The 20,401-nt window shown below is 38.9% G+C and overlaps 1 protein-coding gene across 1 annotated transcript in view; it reads left to right on the top strand.

Annotated features, from left to right (window-relative positions):
* Positions 1 to 13,153: 13,153 nt before the first annotated feature.
* Positions 13,154 to 20,401, top strand: part of CPM (carboxypeptidase M) — a 32,094-nt gene continuing 24,846 nt past the window's right edge. The window contains exons 1-2 of the mRNA XM_042815591.1: positions 13,154 to 13,222; positions 13,358 to 13,508. Of these exons, the coding sequence (XP_042671525.1) occupies positions 13,205 to 13,222; positions 13,358 to 13,508 (169 nt within the window). The 5' untranslated portion in view covers positions 13,154 to 13,204. The remainder of the gene's footprint in view (positions 13,223 to 13,357; positions 13,509 to 20,401) is intronic.

The raw sequence follows: 20,401 nt of genomic DNA, 5'->3' as shown, positions 1-20,401 counted from the left end.
GATAAAGTGCAGAGAGCTCCTGCAAGATGAGACCAAACTGATTATACTATGCTTTAGGCAAAATAGTATTATATCCAGCACTCTGGAAAGGGCTATACAGGTCCTATTTTGGTTTGCCTATAAACAACAGATTCACTATATAATTGTTATGGCTTTTTTTTTTTTTTTTTTTTTTTTTTCCCAAAGTATTGGGCAGACCCTTGTGAAATTTCTGTAAAACATCTCTCTTAAGCAAACAGGGCACCAAGCTGAAGTTCAGTCTTTGCTTACATACACAAACTGAAAGAGTTAAAGGTGTAACAGGGCTGCTGCAAACTCCCTTCTGTGCCTTGGAGGAATCTTACACTAGAATGATAAGGATTTTATTTGACCTTTCAATTTAAAGTCTTTCCTGATTGTGATGAGTGACAGTATTTTCAACAACATGAGAGTTTGTTACAGGAAATTTTAGTGAAGGGCTCTTTTGTTCTGCCTGTACTATTCTTAAAGTATTGTCATATTGAATGCATGTATCTGTCCATTTCTTTTAATGGTTTGACTGAGAGTTGTAACTGGTGATGAAGCCAAGGTCCTGAGCTTTGTGTCTTTTCAAAGTATGAAGTGATGGGTTTGTCTGTTTACAGAAAAAAAGAATGAGTTGGAATAGTCAATTCTGGATTTATCCAAGGCTGGGTTTAGCCTTAAGGTCTGGACAAAAATTCAGTGTTTTCACCTTGGGTTTTAATATTCTAATATTTCTGTTTCATTAATATTTGGGTATATTTATTTTACCGTCCTTTTGGTGTCATTTCGCTGCATATGTCTTGTCATTCTTTAGATTGTAGTATTTAATATGAAGACTTTCTTTCTACTCTCAATATTTTGTTCCTTATGAGAATTATGTTATCTAACTATGTGTATATTTAGACATTAATTTAGCCCTTAAGGAACTTGACATACCTCCCACACATTTGAAGGCACTTGTGTTTATTTACAGAAAACCAAATTTTGACCTGCAGTTTTCTTTGTAAATAAGGAATAAGGAACAAGGAGCTTAGGTCATTAGTTAAGAACCAAGTCATTAATTGTACAAATTCATTGCAACTATTCCTTTGCTTATATTACATAGATACTTCAAAGCCTTCACGTCAATTAACTGCTCAGCAACTCAAGCTTCTTGAGTTTCCTTGATAAGACTCCTCTGTGCTCAGATTTGTTTGCTGGATGGATGGTACCGAATCAGAACCTGAAAACCTCAAATTACCAGCCTGATTGCTGTCTCTGACTTTATAGTTCTCTCATTAGTAACAATTTTGTATTGTGGAAGTATGAAAAAGCTGATAATATTTGGATTTTTAATTGTTGAGAGATACATACAGTATACTTAAAAATGCTGTTTTATTATCAGTACCTCTTCTCTCATTCTTGCTGAAAATGTATCATTTTAAAATGAAACTATCCATTCTCCCCAATTCATTCAGGTATTTCTTATGCTTTCCCAAGCTATTCACTCATATCCACTTATTTCATAATCTGTGCAATTCTGCTATAGTTTTGTATTTTAAGAGCAAATATTCTGTTTGCTAAAAGGAAGAAAGTTCAGTAAAATGGGAGAGTTACATAAACAAGGAGAAGATACCACACTTGTGTGAATTCATACACTACAGTATATTAGAACATGCAATTACTTTCAACTTAGATGTTGAAATTAGTAGCATTAGTAGCTTACTTGTCATGGAAAATCAGTGTCATCTATTAGGTCAGAAAATCCAACTTTCCATTGCCAGTTTTAATTTCCATAAATAGAAAATCTCACATATAGTGGAAATTACATTCTCAATTTTCCTTATTTCCTATGTGTTGTACAGAGTAATAAAGAAGCCAAGAAAGCATTTGTAATGCCTCTCAGCACTGCCAGAGATTTATTAGTGTGGCAATATTAGGAAAAATAGAAATAACTGAGCCTAAGGTCACCAAATGTTTGAGAGACTGCAGCCACTGCTGCACATGTATATGAGAAGAAAGTAATCTGATCAGTGAGGACCTTGGCTTGCTATGCTTGGCTGCTTTCTAAATACTTCTGAGAAGGTCATCAGATCTTCCTGAGTTTAAGCAGAGAGAAAGGAAAAAATGTTTGTAGCCCTTAAGAAAATCTTAAGAGTGGCCTTACAACCTGCTGGGTACCATGCATGTGATACTTCATAATCAGGCTGAAAAGGAAAAAAAGTCTTTTGAACATTCTACAGCAAATGGTTCAACTCTCTTTATGTTTTCTATCCTTGCAAATTTTTAAGCTTTTAGCAAATACGACAGGTGTCAGTATTACCAAATTACCAAATACTTGTGCAATAATTCACTTGAGCTAATATAAATAAAGTACACAGAAGTGGTAGGGAATGAACAATGAACTGACTAATGCAGTGCACCCTGATCATCAAAAAAGCACCATGTAGGCATTTAGCACTGTACAGATTTACCTGACATGACAGACAAGAATTACAGTCATTTTATAGGTTCAGGAGTTCAGCCTATTTGGATCTCTTAAGTATTCAGCTGAACACAATGCTGTGAATAGAAGTGTAAGTGCAGAACTTTGATAAGCCGGATGATCTTGAAAGTGAGAAGATATTTTTGCCAATGCAGAAGTCACAAAGATATCTTTGAGGCAGATGTGCACATCTAGCATCCAAGTTTTTTAATGATGGCTTCACACAGTGGTACACATTTTCTCTATGTGCAGAAAATAGCTGAAAATGTGTAGGTAGTAGTGACTGACTCAGTATAGAAGTGAGTAATGTAATTGACTCAATATAGAAGAAAGTAATGTAATAACTTTTTTTAAGTAAATGGAAGCAAACTGGACCTAGGAATATCCTTGGTGCATTTTGGGAGTCTTGTCAAGTAAGAAAATAAAATTGGAAGAAGTCAAGTAGCATGGTGAATCGGCCTGGAAATTGAGGGTTGGTGAGCAGAGGAGACAAGAGGACAAGCTGGGCACAGATACTGAGAGCAGATCCCTGAAGTTCCCAAACCTCTCCAGGCATCGAAGTGCTTTGAAAGGCACAGGCACTGTCCCTGATGAACCTGCGGACACAGAGGATAATAAACTTTCAGTAACTGAATTAGCAGTAAACAAATACAACCTTGTTCATGAACTACACAGGGTTTGGTGTAGAACTGAATGCTTGTTGTCTCCACTTGTTTTTTGTTTTATTTTTTGCACAGGAGGTTACATAACGAAACCTCTTTTCTACAAGAGCATTGTTAGAAAATAGCATCCATGAATCCTTTTCCTGGTCCCTTCACACATGGACTTGTTAAATGACACTTGACTTTAGGCTGTAAATAAAAGACATAGCTGAACCAAGGGTCCTACTCTCATTTGCTGCTGAAGCTGGAAGGAATTACACGAGATCATAGAGTGCAGACAGAAAACACAGTTATGTGTTTAAGGTTGCTAATGCTGGTGAGTTTCATGGGATTATGTCTCTGCCTCTGCTATGTGATATGCCTTAGTAAAATAAGACTTGCCAGATGTGGAATGTTCCTTATTTTTAAGGCAAATATAAGGTGGTTAAATTAGCCATATTCATTCTGGTGTATTATTCACATTCCACTTTCATGAACATGACAACAACAAAAACCCACAAAATAAACCCTCACCAAAAACAAGCAAACAAAACAAAACCCAAAGCACAAATAAATAAATAAAACAAAAACCTGAGAAAACTACTGATTTGGTCTCCCTACAAGAATTCAGAATATCTTTTTTTTTTTTTTTTTTTTTTTTTTTTTCTGGTGGTCAAAATAGTGGCTTATTGAAATTAAGTTAATAATTTAAGGAAATGCATCAGTGTCATGCAAAGGAAATTGTGTTTGTAGTTCACTCTGAATATGAAAGAGGATAAATACAATAATGTTTTAAACGAGTCAGCTACTAAGTTGGTCAGAAGAGATTTCTCCATAAAAGACCTTCAGTTGTAAGGACAGAAGAATTAAAGTATCTTGAAAATGTAAGCAAAGAAAATGTTTCTTGTTTAACTCCTACTGAGTTCAGCAAAATACAAATTCATGACTGTCATTCTTTCTAAATGAAAGCAATTGTATTAACAAAATGTTTGATTCCATCACCGGTCTCCACTTGTAAAGGGAACACCCGCAAGACCTCAGATTGACTGATCTCTGACATGAAAACAGGCACCCACTGAAAAATGAATATGAAACAAAACACTGAATAGTTGTTCATCAAGAGGCATTACTTACTGTGTACTCTGACCAAAATAGGCTTCCTGGGTGCGAAAAACAATATCAAGTTTGTATAACAACTATCATAATGCAGATACAAAGCATGAAAGTAACTATTTCATAGTAGTCTTTATTCTGTCATTTATGTCTTAATTTTCAAATGCTGGATTTTTGCCACTCTAACGATGTTGGTTTTTTCCAATTTTGAAGCATATAGAATTCTATTTCATGTATCAGGAATTCTGTATTCCATGTATCAGGAGTAGGATCACTACATAAACTGAGATCAGCACACAATGCATTGTCCTCAGAGACCTCAACTCCATTTATAGAAAGAGACATTAGAAAAACATTTGTTAACTCAAATAGATGATATTTCAAAGGGAGAAACTAAACTACTGTATTCAAAAACTATTCCTTTGTGCTTCTAGCTATATTAAAATTAGAATCATGACTGAGATTTGCAAAACAGCAGTGAGAAAATGAAAAAACAAAACTCTTCCATTTTAATTAGTTAAATTCCAAGTTAATCAAAGCATTTTAGCCACATATTCTATCTCATTAAAGAAAAAAAAGTACTTAATGGAAACATATCTATTTTCATAGCACTTTCCTGTGGACATCTTTGTGGGCATTTCTGACCAGAGAGAGAAAGAATGGGGATGAGAGGCGCTTACATCTTCAAACAAGAGTAAGCAACAATGTATAATCGTATTTTAACCAGATAAAATGCTTGCGTGGGACAGGGAAAGTTCATTACATCACTACTGACCTAACAACTCACTACGATTTTGTTTTGTTTCAGAATAGGGTGTGAGGAATTCATGATGACCAAAATTCTGATCCCGAACCACGAAAAGAAGACACAGTGGAAGTTACATTTGCATATGTCCATTTATCAACTTTAATTTTAGGTAAAGTTATGTAAATTCCAGAGTGATGAGTAAACACGGATATTTCTAGAACTGTAAAATTCCCATCCAGGAGAGCTCCCAAGCCCATTTCCTCTCCTGCAAGATAGTACACAAATAATAATAGGTTTAACTGTGATTGAAGTCAAGGAAACTTTTGCATATATGTAAAGTTGTTGGAACATGGTTGTGTGATTTATGGGCACAAATTCTGTTTACCGCTAGGTAAAGCTGAACAACAGATAAAGATCTTTTTGTAATTCTAGATCTAGTAAAAAGTACCTAACAGTTTTAACAAAGATTAATTAGGACAATACTGGCTGGAGAGGAAGAAATAAATTCAGGTCCTTTTATAAACAATAATATGTATGAACTTACACAATAATTAATCCAGTATTTTTTGTGTTTTCTTTCCTCACATGTAGGTAAAAGAAATATCATTTGTTTTTAGACAAAGAAATTAGTCTGATAAAATTATCTAGTACAGTAAACACCCTATTGAATTTCATGAGGAGGTTTCAGAGTACATCTTTCTGGATATATTTAAACTAAAAAGGCCAAATTTAGGAGAACAATATCATGAAATATGAATTGTAGGGAACCATAACAAGTCAAAATTAGAAGTTTACATTCATGTAGTTTACATTGCAGAATCAGAAGAAGATGTAAGTTCTGCCAACTTGGACTCTCCTTTAAATTTGGTCCACTAATCGAAACGATCACAGATAAAATAAAAACAAGAATTTTCTTCACTTTACTTAAGAACAAGTCAGTGTTCTATTTTTATAAAACATGGTTTGATTTTTGGATTGTCTTGTGTAGAACCCTGAATTGGACTCAGTGATCTTTGTGAGTCCCTTCCAACTCGAGAATGGTTCTACCTGTCTACCACCATGAAGTTAAGCTCTCTACTGTGAGTTTGTAAGCCAGCAATCACATCAGGCTTATATTGAAATACATTCATAATGGTGATAGCCAATTTGAAATAATACCAAACATTGGAGCACAATATATCTGTGATTAGGGCGAGACAGAATATTTAGTATTCAAAGAAAATAGGTGCAGGAAGTAGCAATATTTAAATAATCAGATTAGGTATTCATATCCATGTCAATCGAGAAGCAATTTTTATAATACGTAGTGCAAGTTAGAGTATTAGCCCACAACAAGATCATTCTAAAGCATAAATAATTCTTTCAATAGTCCAGTATTTTGTCACACAATTCTTTATGTAGTTAAGCTTGCATAGGAGCAGTCCAGGCCTCGGATAGTTACTGAGCGTGTAATGAAAAGAGCAGACTGAGGATTCATAGTCATCCATTCAAACTGCACAGAATGAAAAAAAAAAAACATGAAAAACAATGCAGAAATGCTTTTGGTAAGCAGTACATGAAGGCTTAAAATGCATGTAACCTTCAATCTTGCTATCTGTAATGGAAATTTCAATAGAAGTCTTCAAATAATGGCTACCTTTGCATTAACTTCATTTAGTGATCTCCACCACAGGTTCTCTGAGGGATTAATACTGTTTGCTTTCTTCATGCTCATTTTCAGGCATCCTCTGTGGGAGACTGCCAAAAGGTTTTACTAATGCAAATGAGAAGAAGCAGCTCTTTCTCAAACAGTTAAAAGCCTCACTCCCAATGCAGAATTTTGTATTATGTACACGGTCATATATTAAAAATAAAAATGAAGATGTTTGGCCCCCAAGATTTCTTTCCTTCTGAGGCTGGGACAGACAATTTGGATCTTGCTCAGATACCAGGTTGCTACCTGATAACCATGCGTAAGGCTGCTATAACGTGTGTTGTTGCAACACATCCATCCCAAGGATATGACAAGAATGCAAGAGTGTCTCTTGTCTTGTACATCTTCTCTAAGCATGGATTTGACTGTACAGGAAAAACTACTGAGTGGTTGCCTCTAGGGAAATAAAGAGTAGCAAAATAATTATTCTTACGTGATTTACTTTAAGTACAAAGCATTCTAAATTGAGAAATTACTTAAAAATATTTCTAAGTAAGTGATATCAGAAGAAGCTTAATCATATAAAGATTCAATTAACCAAGACAAAAATTAAGGCTTGCTGTGTCTTTCTTGCACTCTCAGCTTTCTAAGTCTTCTAGTCATTCCGTAGAACACAAAATAGAAAAAGAAGCATCTCTGGTGTCAGTAACAAATTTTTTTAATCACTGTTTTTTCCAATGAAATTATGCATGAACTCCAATAAACCACACTCAGTGCCTGAGGACTGTAAGATATTTTCTGGCAGGTATCTTGCCTGTGAAAAGCTGCTCTTTTGCCAGCCACCATACCCATCTTGAGAGCAGCTTTTCTCCCTGGATTTGAAAACATTTGAGAATAAAAGTTATTATTTCCAGTGCTTATTTGTGCAGTTTATTGAGTTTGCAAGCACAAATTGTGTCAAGATAACCCAAGTAAGTTTTCTGTCTGAATAGGCTGCCTTAGAAGTCTTATTTATCTGAAGGATCTAGTCAGTGATTATCCTTTTCTATGCAAAATAAGCAACAGCATAAGACAAACAGGGCTTTCTACATTGGAAATAGCATTGCCTTTCTTTACTTTTTATTAAGTCGGCTAGATAAACACTAATTAATCTATGGTTAAATTCAGTAATACAGTGCCTATGTTGCTAGCAGTGAAGAGTTACAGGATTTCATGTCCAGTCTGTCTGTCAGGAATGAGCCATTACCAGAACTGAGGTGACTGTCAAGAGACAAGAGTCTTTCTCTTCTGAGCACATCTCACTTCTATGAAGAAATTCTCTCTTGACCTACATTATCAATATCCACCTACCTCTTGCCAGCAGTTCACTTTAAATATCCCATCTAAGTTGCAGATGCATGATTGGTGCTGGCTGATCCAAGATAGGTTTTTCCCAAGAAGCATATTCTTTCTCCTCTCTGGCCAACTACCCTTTCTACTCCCTCAGCCAAGGCCAGTGCTTACAATGGATGGACCAGCGACCTGAACCAGGTGAAAATGAAGACAATTTTTGGATTTTGTGTATGTGTGTTTGCTGAATTACCTTCCAGATGAATCAGTTCCCTGATTCAACTGCCCACATGGCTGCTTGCGTGCCTACACTAGGAAATAGGAAGCAGCAGGGCTGGGTGCTGTTATGACTTTCCCAGTGTAAGTTCAGTTTTAGGTTAGTTAACTCTGACTATGACACCACACCCTTCTCTCTGGAGAAACGGAGTCTCACGGAACCATACGGTTTAATAAACAACAGTCTATCCAGTACACAGCAAGTACAGATTAATCCAAGAAAGGCTCACCAGCTGCTTTCAAGGAGGTCAAGCAAGCTGCATGTTTGTTTACTGCTTCACTAAACATTCATCTTTTAACTGCTGATTGATAAAATCATAGACATCGATATCTAGAAAGCTCCCTTTTCTTTTCTCTCCCCCAAAGAAAAAAAAATAGTTCAAAATACTGCTACGTTGATAGGAGACTGCAGTGCATATTGTTTAACTGGTTGTCTGTGTAGAGGCCCAGTTTGCAAAAATCAGTGCAGAGAAATGGAAGTTTGGATTTTTTTATTATACAACCAAGTTTTCTAAAGATGTCCTAATTTATTGTTCAGGAAATGGCACCATTGTTTACTTGAAACAGATACGTTGATTAAGTAGCCTGAGGGAATTTTGTTTTAAAGAGACAGGCTAGCCATTAATGTGAGTAAGAGTGTTGCATTCTTCATGACAATGGCAATTAGGAAGATATTTGGATTTGAAGATGGTTAGCAAAAATGATGAAAATCTTTTCCAAAAATGATATTTCCACATGTTCAAAGCTGAAATCGGTCCAGCTGTTGGGACAGAACTCAGATTTCTCAAAAGTATTGCTTAATATCAGCAAGAAATTATCTAAGGAGAATCTCTGTAATTTCCATGGTATTAACTGCAATGCATTTAAGATACAAATTAGGAGACCTGACAGGGTGCTATGTCAACATCTTAAATCCCTCAAGTTTAATTATCCTGTACACAGATTAGCAGGATGTTGGTGAGCAGAAACTTCTCTCATTTCCTTTCTCCATGAAACACCCCCACTGAATCCTACAATTTCTTTATCTGGACAACAATGTCCATAATACTTCCACCTTCTCACCCTTCTTTCCAGATTTCAGCCTTCCCATCTCCTCAAAACCCCCACGGACATATCTTCCCTTCCTTTTCCTATTTAGTTCCCAGAAACTTACCAGTTTCCAGCCCACTGATCTTCCCACCAAACCCTCCTGGCTTTCCTCATTCTACTTAGCTACCAAGAGACCCAACATCCTACAGGGACTAAATTAAATTCTGCCATTCCGGAACTAATCTATTTTCAAATTAGGTCTAATTTTGTGCATTACTGAAAGGGCAAGTATAATAAGCCAGTTTAAGAGGAGAAAGATAAATCCACAACATTTTACAACTGTACTATAATACTCAATGCATAACACTGAAGAACTCTGCTTTGAACAAGGTCATGTTCCCATGCTTTCTGTATCTAAACAAATAAATGCTTTAACCTACTGCGGAGCAGAACTGACCTGTTCCACCATAGCACGACTGTGTGTTGTCATACAGTAGCTCAAAATCTCTGCTGTATGCAGATGTTGCTGTTTGCAAGATTGGAGAAGTGAGAGGCTTGTTAAGCAGCTAGTTGTGGTTCCAGATTCTTCGGCTAATTCAGTGCTTGTCTGGACAGCTCTAAACTATACCAGCTGCTAACAGTCCCCCTTGGGATAATTTTCTAATTGCAGATTACCAGACACAGCAGGGCATCCCTTTCTTCTCCAGGGGTAATCCTCGTGCTGGGATGGAGGGAAGGAGATTCATGAACCGAGTATGCAAGCCTCAGATTAAAACTATCTGCATAGTAGAGACGACTAATAAGCTGGTGAATACTTGAGTGACTTCTGGTGCTTTTGTTCTTTGTCATACAAGGAAAATAACATTTGCCAGGCTAAGAAGCAGCCTGTTAATTCAGCACGGTGGGTGTTGTATTCCACAAGGACTTCATCACAACTTATTCTGGTGATTGGTATCTGGGTTTATACTAATTCAGGACTGAGAAGTTGTACCAAGTTCTTGTTTCTATGTCATCACTTGTACTGAACTCACCCATCTGATCCTCCCCACTTGAGAAAGACTTTATCTCATGTCTTTTCCCACACCACAGATCTGATTGTGAGGTTCTTGTTGCTACCTAGACTGAGACTCAAAGAACCTGAAGCTCCAGTCTGTAAGCCTAGGACATTATTTCAGATGAGAAAGTTTTAAAAGCAGCAGCAGCCCTTAAGAAAAAAAAAATCTTGTTAGTGGCTTCTTTTATTTCTCCAAATACTTCAAAAATATTTTGAAGCTTCCATCATAGTGTGGGATACTATTTTTTCTTACCAATCTTTGGAAAGTGATGAAATCCTGTATGACAGATGACAAAACACTGAGCAAGATTTCAAAAGCGAGGATTTGTTTTGTGACTGGCTCTCAAAAACCACAAAGCTTCCAGAAATTTTTACTGCTGAGACCCAACCTAAATATATTTCTGTTGTGTGTTCTACAGCGCATGAAGAATCTTTCCTACCTGTTGCTTCTGGCAGGATTTTCTTAACCTGTCACTAGAGGGCAACACAGCCACTCATATCGTTACAGTACTTCCATCTACTTCCAAGTAACTGCTGAGATTCACAGGTGAGAATTTCACTTCAAAAATTGTATTTTCTTCCTACAAAATTCATGCTCAGGTGTTAGTCTTAATAGTTGCTTTTCATTTCATTGGATGACCTTGAATGTTTCTGAGAGGAGAGCAGTCAATGCTGTTTACAGCCGTAGAGCTTCATTTACCTTGCTTCATCATAGGAATCATTTTCCACTGTAGTGCTGAGAATGATATTGCAGTCAGTTTCAGCCTACGTGGTGCCTGATTTGACACTAGGAGATTCATCACTGACAGTTTTACACAGTATTTGGTCTTTAGCTCTGACTTTTAAGAACAACCTTGTAAACTGGTATATTTGCCAAGTTTGGATGAAACTGACCTTCTGAAGAGTAATTCAGGAGCAACAGGTATCCTCAAGCTTTGTACTTCCTATTACAATGCATGCTTAAAACAATCACATAAACAAACAAAAAAGGATTCTGATACACGTAACTCGTACTAACACCCCAAAGGATGACTTGTCCTATAAGCACCTAGTGTGGAAACAATCTATCATTTTGAAGTGTTTTAGAAATTCCTAAAAACTGGAATGCTCTCATTTAACCATGACTCTGTTGGCTACAGTAAAGAGTGGTGTGATTTCAAAAGGAGATAATGCTGTGCAATTATCAAAGGTGTTTTTACTCATTTCACTGAGATTAATTTTTACAGCCCCCTGTCATTTCACAATGCTGCCAACACCCTAACAGTCATAGTTCTCTGATTTCACGTGATTACAGTGGGATAGTTTCCAAGTGTGTATATGTGGGATTACCAGTGAAATCATTTTCTTTCCTGCTTACTCAAATGGTGTCACCAGATCATCTTTCAAGGTGCTTGTATATAAAAACACACACATTCAGGTCTCACACGTTGAAATGTGAGACCCATGTACTTGACTTCTACCTCCTGCCTCTCCGAACACATTCAGCCCACACATTCAACCCAACAGCTTCTCTCCCGTGCCATGTAGCAAATGCAAGTAACTGCAACCATTAACATCCTTTAAGTAAATAATATAAGGATACCCATATTGATGTCTCGTAAAAATGTTCTTTGACAAAATGTGAGGAAAAGTCTTGTAAACTTTTGATTGTTAGAAAACAGTGGAGTTTGAGTGTGGAACAAGGGTAATGGGGCTGCTACCTCCTGCAAAAGTCCATGCTAGAAGGAGCATCATTCAACAGAAGTGTAATGTTACGTACTCTGTTAAATCAAGTAGCTTTAAACATTCTATCCCTTGTCAGATGGCACAAGGTAGTTCTTCCCATGAACTAAGGCTACTTAAGATGCCTGAACACTGATCTCTTACCATCATTTTTAGATGTTTATGTTTGGTATACAGATGCTTGCACCAAAATACACTTTGATGTTTTTCTTAAAGCTTCTGGGTTAAAAAATAAGAACAGGAACAAACTTTTTATTTATCAGAGCCTTCTATCCAGAATACAGAATCTGTTATTTTGGAATGGATCATGCACTGATTTGCTTTTCTAAACTCAGAAGGTAGCAGAGGGCATCCTGCTGTGAGTTGTAAAGAAAACTGTCCTTTGACTTGCTCACCCAAGTTCTCCAGAACATACGAACACTTGTATTCCAGCTCACAGCTGTAGCTATATCGTATTTTAAAAGAAATCTTGATGCCACCCCAACTTTTGATGCAGGAACTCAACTTCAATTTTTTCTCTCAGCCCTTTCCAATACTAAAAAAGACAATGAAAGGTGATGAAAATGCGCCTGTGGTGAATCCCAACAACAGGATATCCCCAAAGCAATGTGGTTAGCACAAAAAAACAAGAGAAGCACTTATTTCGTAGATATAGTCCAAGCCTATTAAAAACTGATTTTAAAGAAAAGCTGCCAAGCAGAGATTTCGTCAGATTTGGACACCCATATTCTCTTAGGAGTCGCTCTGCACACAGCAGGCGCGGTTCAGCCCCTGCTAAACCTCAGGGGGAGAAAAACAAGGAGCAAAACCGCGCGGGGACACGGTGCTCCCTCAGGAACAGCCCCGCCTGAGCCAGCAGCAGCGACAGCCGGCGGTGTGCGACAGCCCGTTTCCCCCCGGCAACCTACGTGGAGGGTCGTGGAAAGGAAGGATGAGAAGCGAGGCGGCAGCTCCGCAGCGGATGGAGGCCACGCCACCCCCGCGCTGACGGGAGCGGCCCGCCGCTCAGGTGAGAGCCGCCGGCGGGGCGGGTGAGGGAGCTCCCCCCTCCCCTCCTCCCTCGGCCCCTGGGCGGGCCGGGGGGACCTGAGTGGATGGAACCGGCGTCAGTCAGGGGCAGGGCGAGGCCGGGCGGCGGGGATGGCGGCCCCCGCCCGGCGCTGGGGCTGCAGTTGCGAGGAGCGGTGGCAGCATGCGGACGGGAGCTGGGGTAGGAGCGCTGGGAGAGACACCTGCTCCTCAGAGGGGTGGCGGGCGGGCTGTGCCGGAGCCTGGCACCCACGAGCCCTCCGACCGCCTTTCATCAGCGGGGTCACGGGTTTTTGGTTCGTCTGCTTCTTTCTAGGAGGCGGTGGGCGTCCTCTGCCTGGTCTCTCTGGTGTTCGCGCTGGACTACAAGTACCACCACAGCGAGGAGCTGGAGGCGTACCTGAAGGAGGTGCACGCCGCCCACCCGGATCTCACCCACCTGCACAGCATCGGCCGCTCGGTGGAAGGTGGGTGCGGCGGGGAAGCGCCGGCTGGTTTTGCTCTACTGGGGACGAGGCAGCGTTCCCCTGCCGAGGAGGGGCCGCGGGGGTCCTGCGCTGACCGCGGGAGCCGGGTGCTCTCTGCTTCGGTCTCTCCTGAGTTTCCTCCGCCTCTTGCTTGAGCGCGAGTAACCAGCTCTGATGTCACCACGGCGCTGCGGCTTGGGTGGAAGTCCTCCCGACGCCTATCTCTGTTGCGAGTAGAAACTACCGAGTGGCAATTTCAGAAGTGGAGCTGTTGCTCAGGAGCTTAAAATGCGTTTATCCCGTGGGCTAGGTACTCGTCCCAGGTGGGCTGTGGAGGAGCATGTGTCTTCTAACCTGTGGGCATGTTTGAAACACCCACCCTCTCCTGGCCTTGTCTGTTACCTGAGTAAATTGGGACAGAAAAGAAAAAGGCTATCAAATACCATATAGAACAGAGATTGTAAGTGAAGATTTAGGATTTCAGTCTCCACCCACATAGGAGAAATCTCACTCAGTAACCACCTTTCTGATCTTACGTATTAAAACTTTTTTTGCTCTATGATTGGTGCTTCATTGCAATGCTTTATTTAGTGGATACAGCTTTATGTGTTCTTTGAATGCTAACCTTTCTAGTATCTTTATTAGCAACCTTAACACTTGCCTGACTTTGAGGAAAAAGGGAAAAAAGGCTATGGAGATCTATTCAGAAAACAATCGTGAGATATAAAACCAGATCATTCTTTGGAAACATGTCTTTCTCTAATCCTACTTTATATTACTACAATTAAAGTATTTGAAGCTTGTTTTGCTTCAAGTTTTTATTATTCTAGGTAGATAACAGTGAAGAACGCTGACAGTTTATTTCTGCACATCCTTCCTTGTGTTATTGTAACTTCTGTTTGAAAAGAGTCTGGTCTATTTCAGCAGGGTAGCAAACAGCTGTCAGGTAGCTATGGACATGTGATCTCGTCTCTGTGCATGTCTACGCTCATTTCTAAGGAAGCCTTCTTATGGGATGGTTCAAACTAGACAAGGAATCTTGAAGTTAGTTACACTGTGGTGTTCTTGCTTTCATCAAAGGCAGAATCATATTGGATTATGTTTTTCACTCACACAAGAAGTCTGTACAGTTCCTCATGTACAAACTAATTATCCATATCTTTGTATCCCTACCTTCAGGGGACTTAGGTAATTTTTTTAATTATTTTTTTTAATGATAGAACTTGATTCTGACTTCTCTGACACAAGCTCTGTTGGCTTATCTTTCTGCTGCTGGGACAAAAGTCCTTGTTCAACCTGAGACTAAAATTTTGCCTCTTTCATATCTAGACATCTGAAAGCAGGTAACATGAAGTGTTCAACTTGTCTGACTTTAATTAGCATGAAAACAAACTGGAAATGCATCATGTCTTGACTGTGAATGAGTGGTGCCCTGAAACTTTATTCGGACTTCAGTATGTTGCCTTCTGCTTTGCCAAACTGTGGGAGGGAAGAGAATTATGTGGGCTCTTGCTTGCTCTGTCAGCATATCTTCATGATCCCCAAAAAGATTACTGGTTACTCTTTATGAGCTTCTTGCACACCTGCTGTATTCTTCTGAATGGAATACATGGACAGTAGAAACATTCTCTGTATCAGGTAAGCAGAGTGGCAGTGGAAAGAAATAAAAATAAATGAGGGGGGGAAAAGATTAGAAAAGTACTGAACTTTTTTTAAGCACTAAAAAGATTTCTTAAGAAATTTGCGTTTAGAGTCCCATGAAATACAGTAGAGGATGGGACTGAAATAGGATCTTTCAATTCACTTGCTCATACTAAGAGAAAGTTTTGTGACAGCAGTGGTTATATAATTTTGCTTAAAATGAAACTTCAAATATTGGTCAATGAGCTGAAGTTCCAGTCCCCTCTTCTATGTTAAGCTGGTGAAAGCAAGAATGCATATATGTATACACATGTTGTATGGATATAATACTGTTGTCAATTAGCTAAACTGTGAGAGCAAAATCATGGATAAGAAACAGAATTTAAATATTAGAAAATTCAGTAGTAAGTCTCTTGTTATGAATTTAAATATAAAATATTATGAATTGGAGAGGTGACTATAAAGCCACTAGATGTAATTTTACTGTTGCTATGAATGGCTACTGTTTTCAGATTGCTACTTACTTACTTAACATCAGAATAAGGCCTAGATTAATCTAGTATTACATACTGCCATTAAGATTTGAATTATGCCAAATGTGAAGTGAGAACTTGGGTTTTTCAATTTATTTTTTTATAATTTATCTTTGACTTGAGTGGACCCGGAGCTCTGTAAGGGTTTAGGATCTGTCCTTGAAGCCCAGATGTGGAGGAGTGTATCACCTCTTCAAGAGATGACTGCAGGTAGTTCTACAGAAATAGCTGAGTGCTCTTCATGCCAGAAGTCACACGTGCTCCAGACAGGGTAATTTAGGTTTTGAGGCCAGCTACCTTAAGCTAGCCTTGTGGGCTAACTTAAAGTTATGATGCTCAGGGCATTCTCCATTCCAATTATGACCATCTGCCAGGATAGAGATCCTATAGAATCTGAGTACCTGACCCAGTGCTTAACTACCTTTGCTGTAAAAATAACTTTTCTACCATCTAATTAGTATTTGCTTTGTTGTGTCTTTTTGCCATGTGCCTTTAAGAAGGATCTGGGTCCATCTTCTCTATAATCATAGAATGACTTAGGTTGGAAATGATGTTAAAAATCATCTAATTCCCTCCCACGGGCAGGGTTGCCAACATAAAAGGCCACCAGCTTGGACTCGGATCACCTTCTTGTCTTGCACGTGCCTTAAAATAACTTCCAGGAGGATCTGCGACAGGATCTTCCCAGGCACTGAGGCGAGGCTCATCAGCCTGTAGTTCTCTGGATCTTCCTTTCTCCCTTTTTTAAAAATGAGAGTGATGTTTTCCTTTTTCCAGTTACCAGGGACTTTGCCCAACAGCCATGACTTTTCAAATAATGGATTGGCAAGCAAATCAGTGTTTCCTCATAACTGTGGGATACATGTCATCCAGTCCCGTGGACTTGCACACATTCAGTCTCACGAGGGGTCTCTTACTTTCACTTCTCTTACACTAGGATAGATTTTGCTCCCTCAGTCTCCACGTAGAGGTTCAGAGACATTAATATGTCTTCCATTAGGTAGTGGAAAGTTGTTGTAACATCATCCAGGTCAAAGAAGCCAAACTTCATCAGCTTCTCCTCAGGCATTCTTCAATGTTCTAATCATCTCAGTGGCTCTCTATTGGACTTTCTTTGGTCTAACAGTATCCCTCTTGCACTGAGGAGCCTATAACTGGATATGGCAGATATAAATTCACTAGTGCTGACAGGGGAGAATTTTCATTTCCCTCATGCTGCTGGCTTATGTTCTTGTTGATGCAGTCCAGCACAGAAGTTACCTTTTCTGCTGCAAGAGCACTCTGCTGGTTCAAGTTTGTCTTATTGTCCCTGGGGATATTCCTCCAGCTCCCTGCAACTCATAGCTTGCAGACCTGAAACCTAGGTAGTCAATTTGTAGCCTGTGCAAACAGGGAGTTATTGGATTGATAATCCCAATATGAAGTGGTTCTGTTCCAGGACAAGGACTTTGTATTTGCTTTTGCCAAACTTCATGATTCTTTGGTTGAGAAATTCCTTCAGCTTATCAAGGCCGCTTTGAATGGCAACTCTGGCCCTGCCGACAATGTTAAACAGTATCAGCCTCAGTACTGGCCCCTGAGGAATGCTGTTAATGACTTGCTGTCACTTGAACCACAAATTGCTCGGTCTCACAGTTCAGCCTCTTTTTTGACCTTGCTGTAGCCTACTGATCTAGCCCGTACGTCCCCAAGTTTGCAAAGATACTAGGAGGGGTAGTTCTGACAGCTTCACTAAGGTCAAGGTTTAAAAAAATCCAGTATTCGTGTCTCTCCCACTGAGCCAGTCACTTGTTCATGACAGCTAAGCAGTCAAGTGTGATTTACCACAGATAAATATGAGGGGAGATTTAGAAAATGTGTACTTTGCCATTTACGTATCAGCATGTCAAATGAACACAAGACCAGTACCAAGAACCTTATTGAAAAACAATGTAAAAGATGTTCAGTCTGTTTGCAGTGATTTACATCAACACATTCACGGCTCCTCTGCCAGGTTACTGGGAAGAATGTATTCTAGATTAGCAGCGGTCTGTTCAGTCTTCATCTCTTCCACTGTACAGAATGATGTTTACTATTTCACCTTGCAAGCTATTATCTTGGAGTCTGAGGAGAGGGATATGTAAGTGCAGTCAAAAAACTTAAGCAGGGGTAACAAAGGCAATAAATGAGACCTCAATACCTGGCATGGATGTCTGGCTCATGCAGGTGGAACGTTGGGTACTGTATTCTGGGCTATCTCTATGTATGACTCTTGTGAAAGAGAAGGCTGAAAGAAAAAAAAAAACATCTCCCCAAACCTAAATTGATGGAGCAGGTTAGTCAATGGCAGATGACAATTCCCATAAACGCTATGAAGAATCAATTTATTATGCAATTAAGTTCTAGGAAGTGCGGTTCCTCTCTTCTCAGAGACCCATCTGTACAGCAGTGACAGGCACGTATCTGCCAAAAAGAGCTTTGCTTTCCTCGTGAAGTTACTTAAGGTCAGATGTGCAAATGTGTGGTGGCTCAGGACACTCTCGTTCTTTGTTGCTGATGTGTTATTTGAATAAGCTTGTGGAAGACCTTTGGCAGGAGCTGTGTTTTCTAATCTGCACAGTATTCAACCTCAGTACAGCATGTATGCTCTACAATAATAGAGAAGACTGCACAGCTGTGTCAGCCTAGAGAATGGGATGCATTGTGGTCGTAATTAACCTTGCCTGCCTAATGGCAGCCTAGTGGAAAACAAAGACTAGCTCTGTAGCTGATGAATCTTACGGTGTCTTTCTAAAAAAGATGACATTTCAGCGCATGTATTATCCATAGCTTTTTGTTGTTAGAAGTAATGTGCATTTATTTTATTTTTTAGAAGAGGGTGGAGGGGAAGGGTGGGATAGCAGACTTGATGATGATAATTAAGTAGTCCTGATGATGATCTTATTTGGAAAGAATAAGCAACATCGAAATAGCTGAGTGGCTTCTGTAGTAGATTCATGCTCATTAAAATCTTTCTGGATACACTCTGGATTCAGATAAAGTTGATAGCATAGCAATTTCAGCTTGTTTTAGATCTATATTTTCTGGAGGCTAGTCTGCATTTTTAGATTTCTAGTCCAATTGGAATAGTTGTAAACATCTTCCTTAGGCCACTGAGCAAAGAAGGTTGTATTTGGTTCATGTTACTTCTTCTACACAATGAAGAGCTTAGAAGGCTAGCTCTTCTTCGGCCAATTCTATCATCAGAGAAATGAAAAGGAAAATAAACTGGCCAGGTTTTGTTCTAGTTTCACTAGAAACTTTCAGAAATAGGACAGCTTTGTTGCAAGTAGATTAAAGTTGGTATGTGCTTTTCTGTTGTGTTTTTTTTTTTTTTTTTTTAAGGGCAGAACTATGTGATTTAATCATCCTGTTTACTGTTCAGTTACCGTTTGTTGCTTTTGAATTGGCACATTCCCACCCATTCATCTTGAGCACATCTCCAACTCTTAATAGTAAACAAAAAAGAATATCTCATTTATTAGCATTCTGCTATCCCTGTTCTATCAAGAGAAGCTGATGCTTGCAAGCTATTCTTCCTTGGCTGTGTGTGTACATATGCATACATATGTCTACATGAAGACGTAGTTGGCAGGGCTGCCAGCAGACCAGGTTTCTCGCTGGTTCAGAGGAGGTGCCTGTTGGAGCTCACCAAATCACCTTCCTGCCCACATTCATGTGTTTCCCTCCTGAGAAAATAAAAGAGAATGCCACATGCCCAGGTCTGCATCTCATAAGTAGCTGTCACTCAGCTGAGGAGCACACTAGTAGTGAGTGAGGGCTGTGTAGCACAGAAGAAAGTGTGTGCCTACTTTGTAATATAGTTGGAGAACCTAGACAGCTGCTTCAATGTCATTCTGTGCAGGTGTCAGTGGGAGTTATGCCTGAGATGTATGAGGAGTTGATGCTGATCTGCTAACTGTGCTGATACTGTGTGATTAATGCCTGTAGGTGTTTAGGGGAGACTATTTAACAGAGGAGAACAAAGTTCTGGATTGTTGCATTCCAGTGAATATATTTTATAAATATTTTTATTATAATAATTATTTATGATTATAATTTAATTAATTTAATAATTATATTTAATTATAATTTACTATAATAATTATTTATAATATTTATAATTTAAATTATATATAATTTATACATATATAAATATATATAAAAATTATATAATATATAATATTAAAATATTATTATAAAAGATTGACTACTGTGTGTAGTCTCTATATTGATAGAATTTGAGTAAAACACATACAGACTACCTGGGGGCAAAATAGGAAGGTATTTTCAGGCTTTTCTCATGGTATAGTATGTAAGGAGCCTGGGTTACTGCCATCAATACTACCATGAGCTGTAAATGTATTACATTTTTATCAGAAACTCTTTAGGTTCCAAATGCTCTTAAGTACTAGAAAACAAGTTTTCCTGCTGGAGGAAACAAGAACAATTCCAGTAGAGCACTAAGGTTTTGTAGATACATATTTTGGTTTCTTCTGGTTAGTTTCTGGGGTACTGGCACTGTGCTAATAGAGAATGAGAAAGCTCCACCTAACCCAGTATACCTTGAGGTGAGTTTCTCAGTGCTACCCATTGATGTTTGTACAAACCACTGTGAGAACCAGTGCATCTAAAAAGAGGGAGGAAACATAAACACAATAATGATAGCTGTTAATTTTCAAGACAAAAAAAGAAACTGCC

Source organism: Centrocercus urophasianus, unplaced genomic scaffold (genome assembly GCF_019232065.1).
Source record: "Centrocercus urophasianus isolate 14NV4802_14NV808 unplaced genomic scaffold, USGS_Curo_1.0 seq_15, whole genome shotgun sequence".
NCBI lineage: Eukaryota > Metazoa > Chordata > Aves > Galliformes > Phasianidae > Centrocercus > Centrocercus urophasianus.
This window is presented reverse-complemented; position numbering and strand designations above follow the sequence as displayed.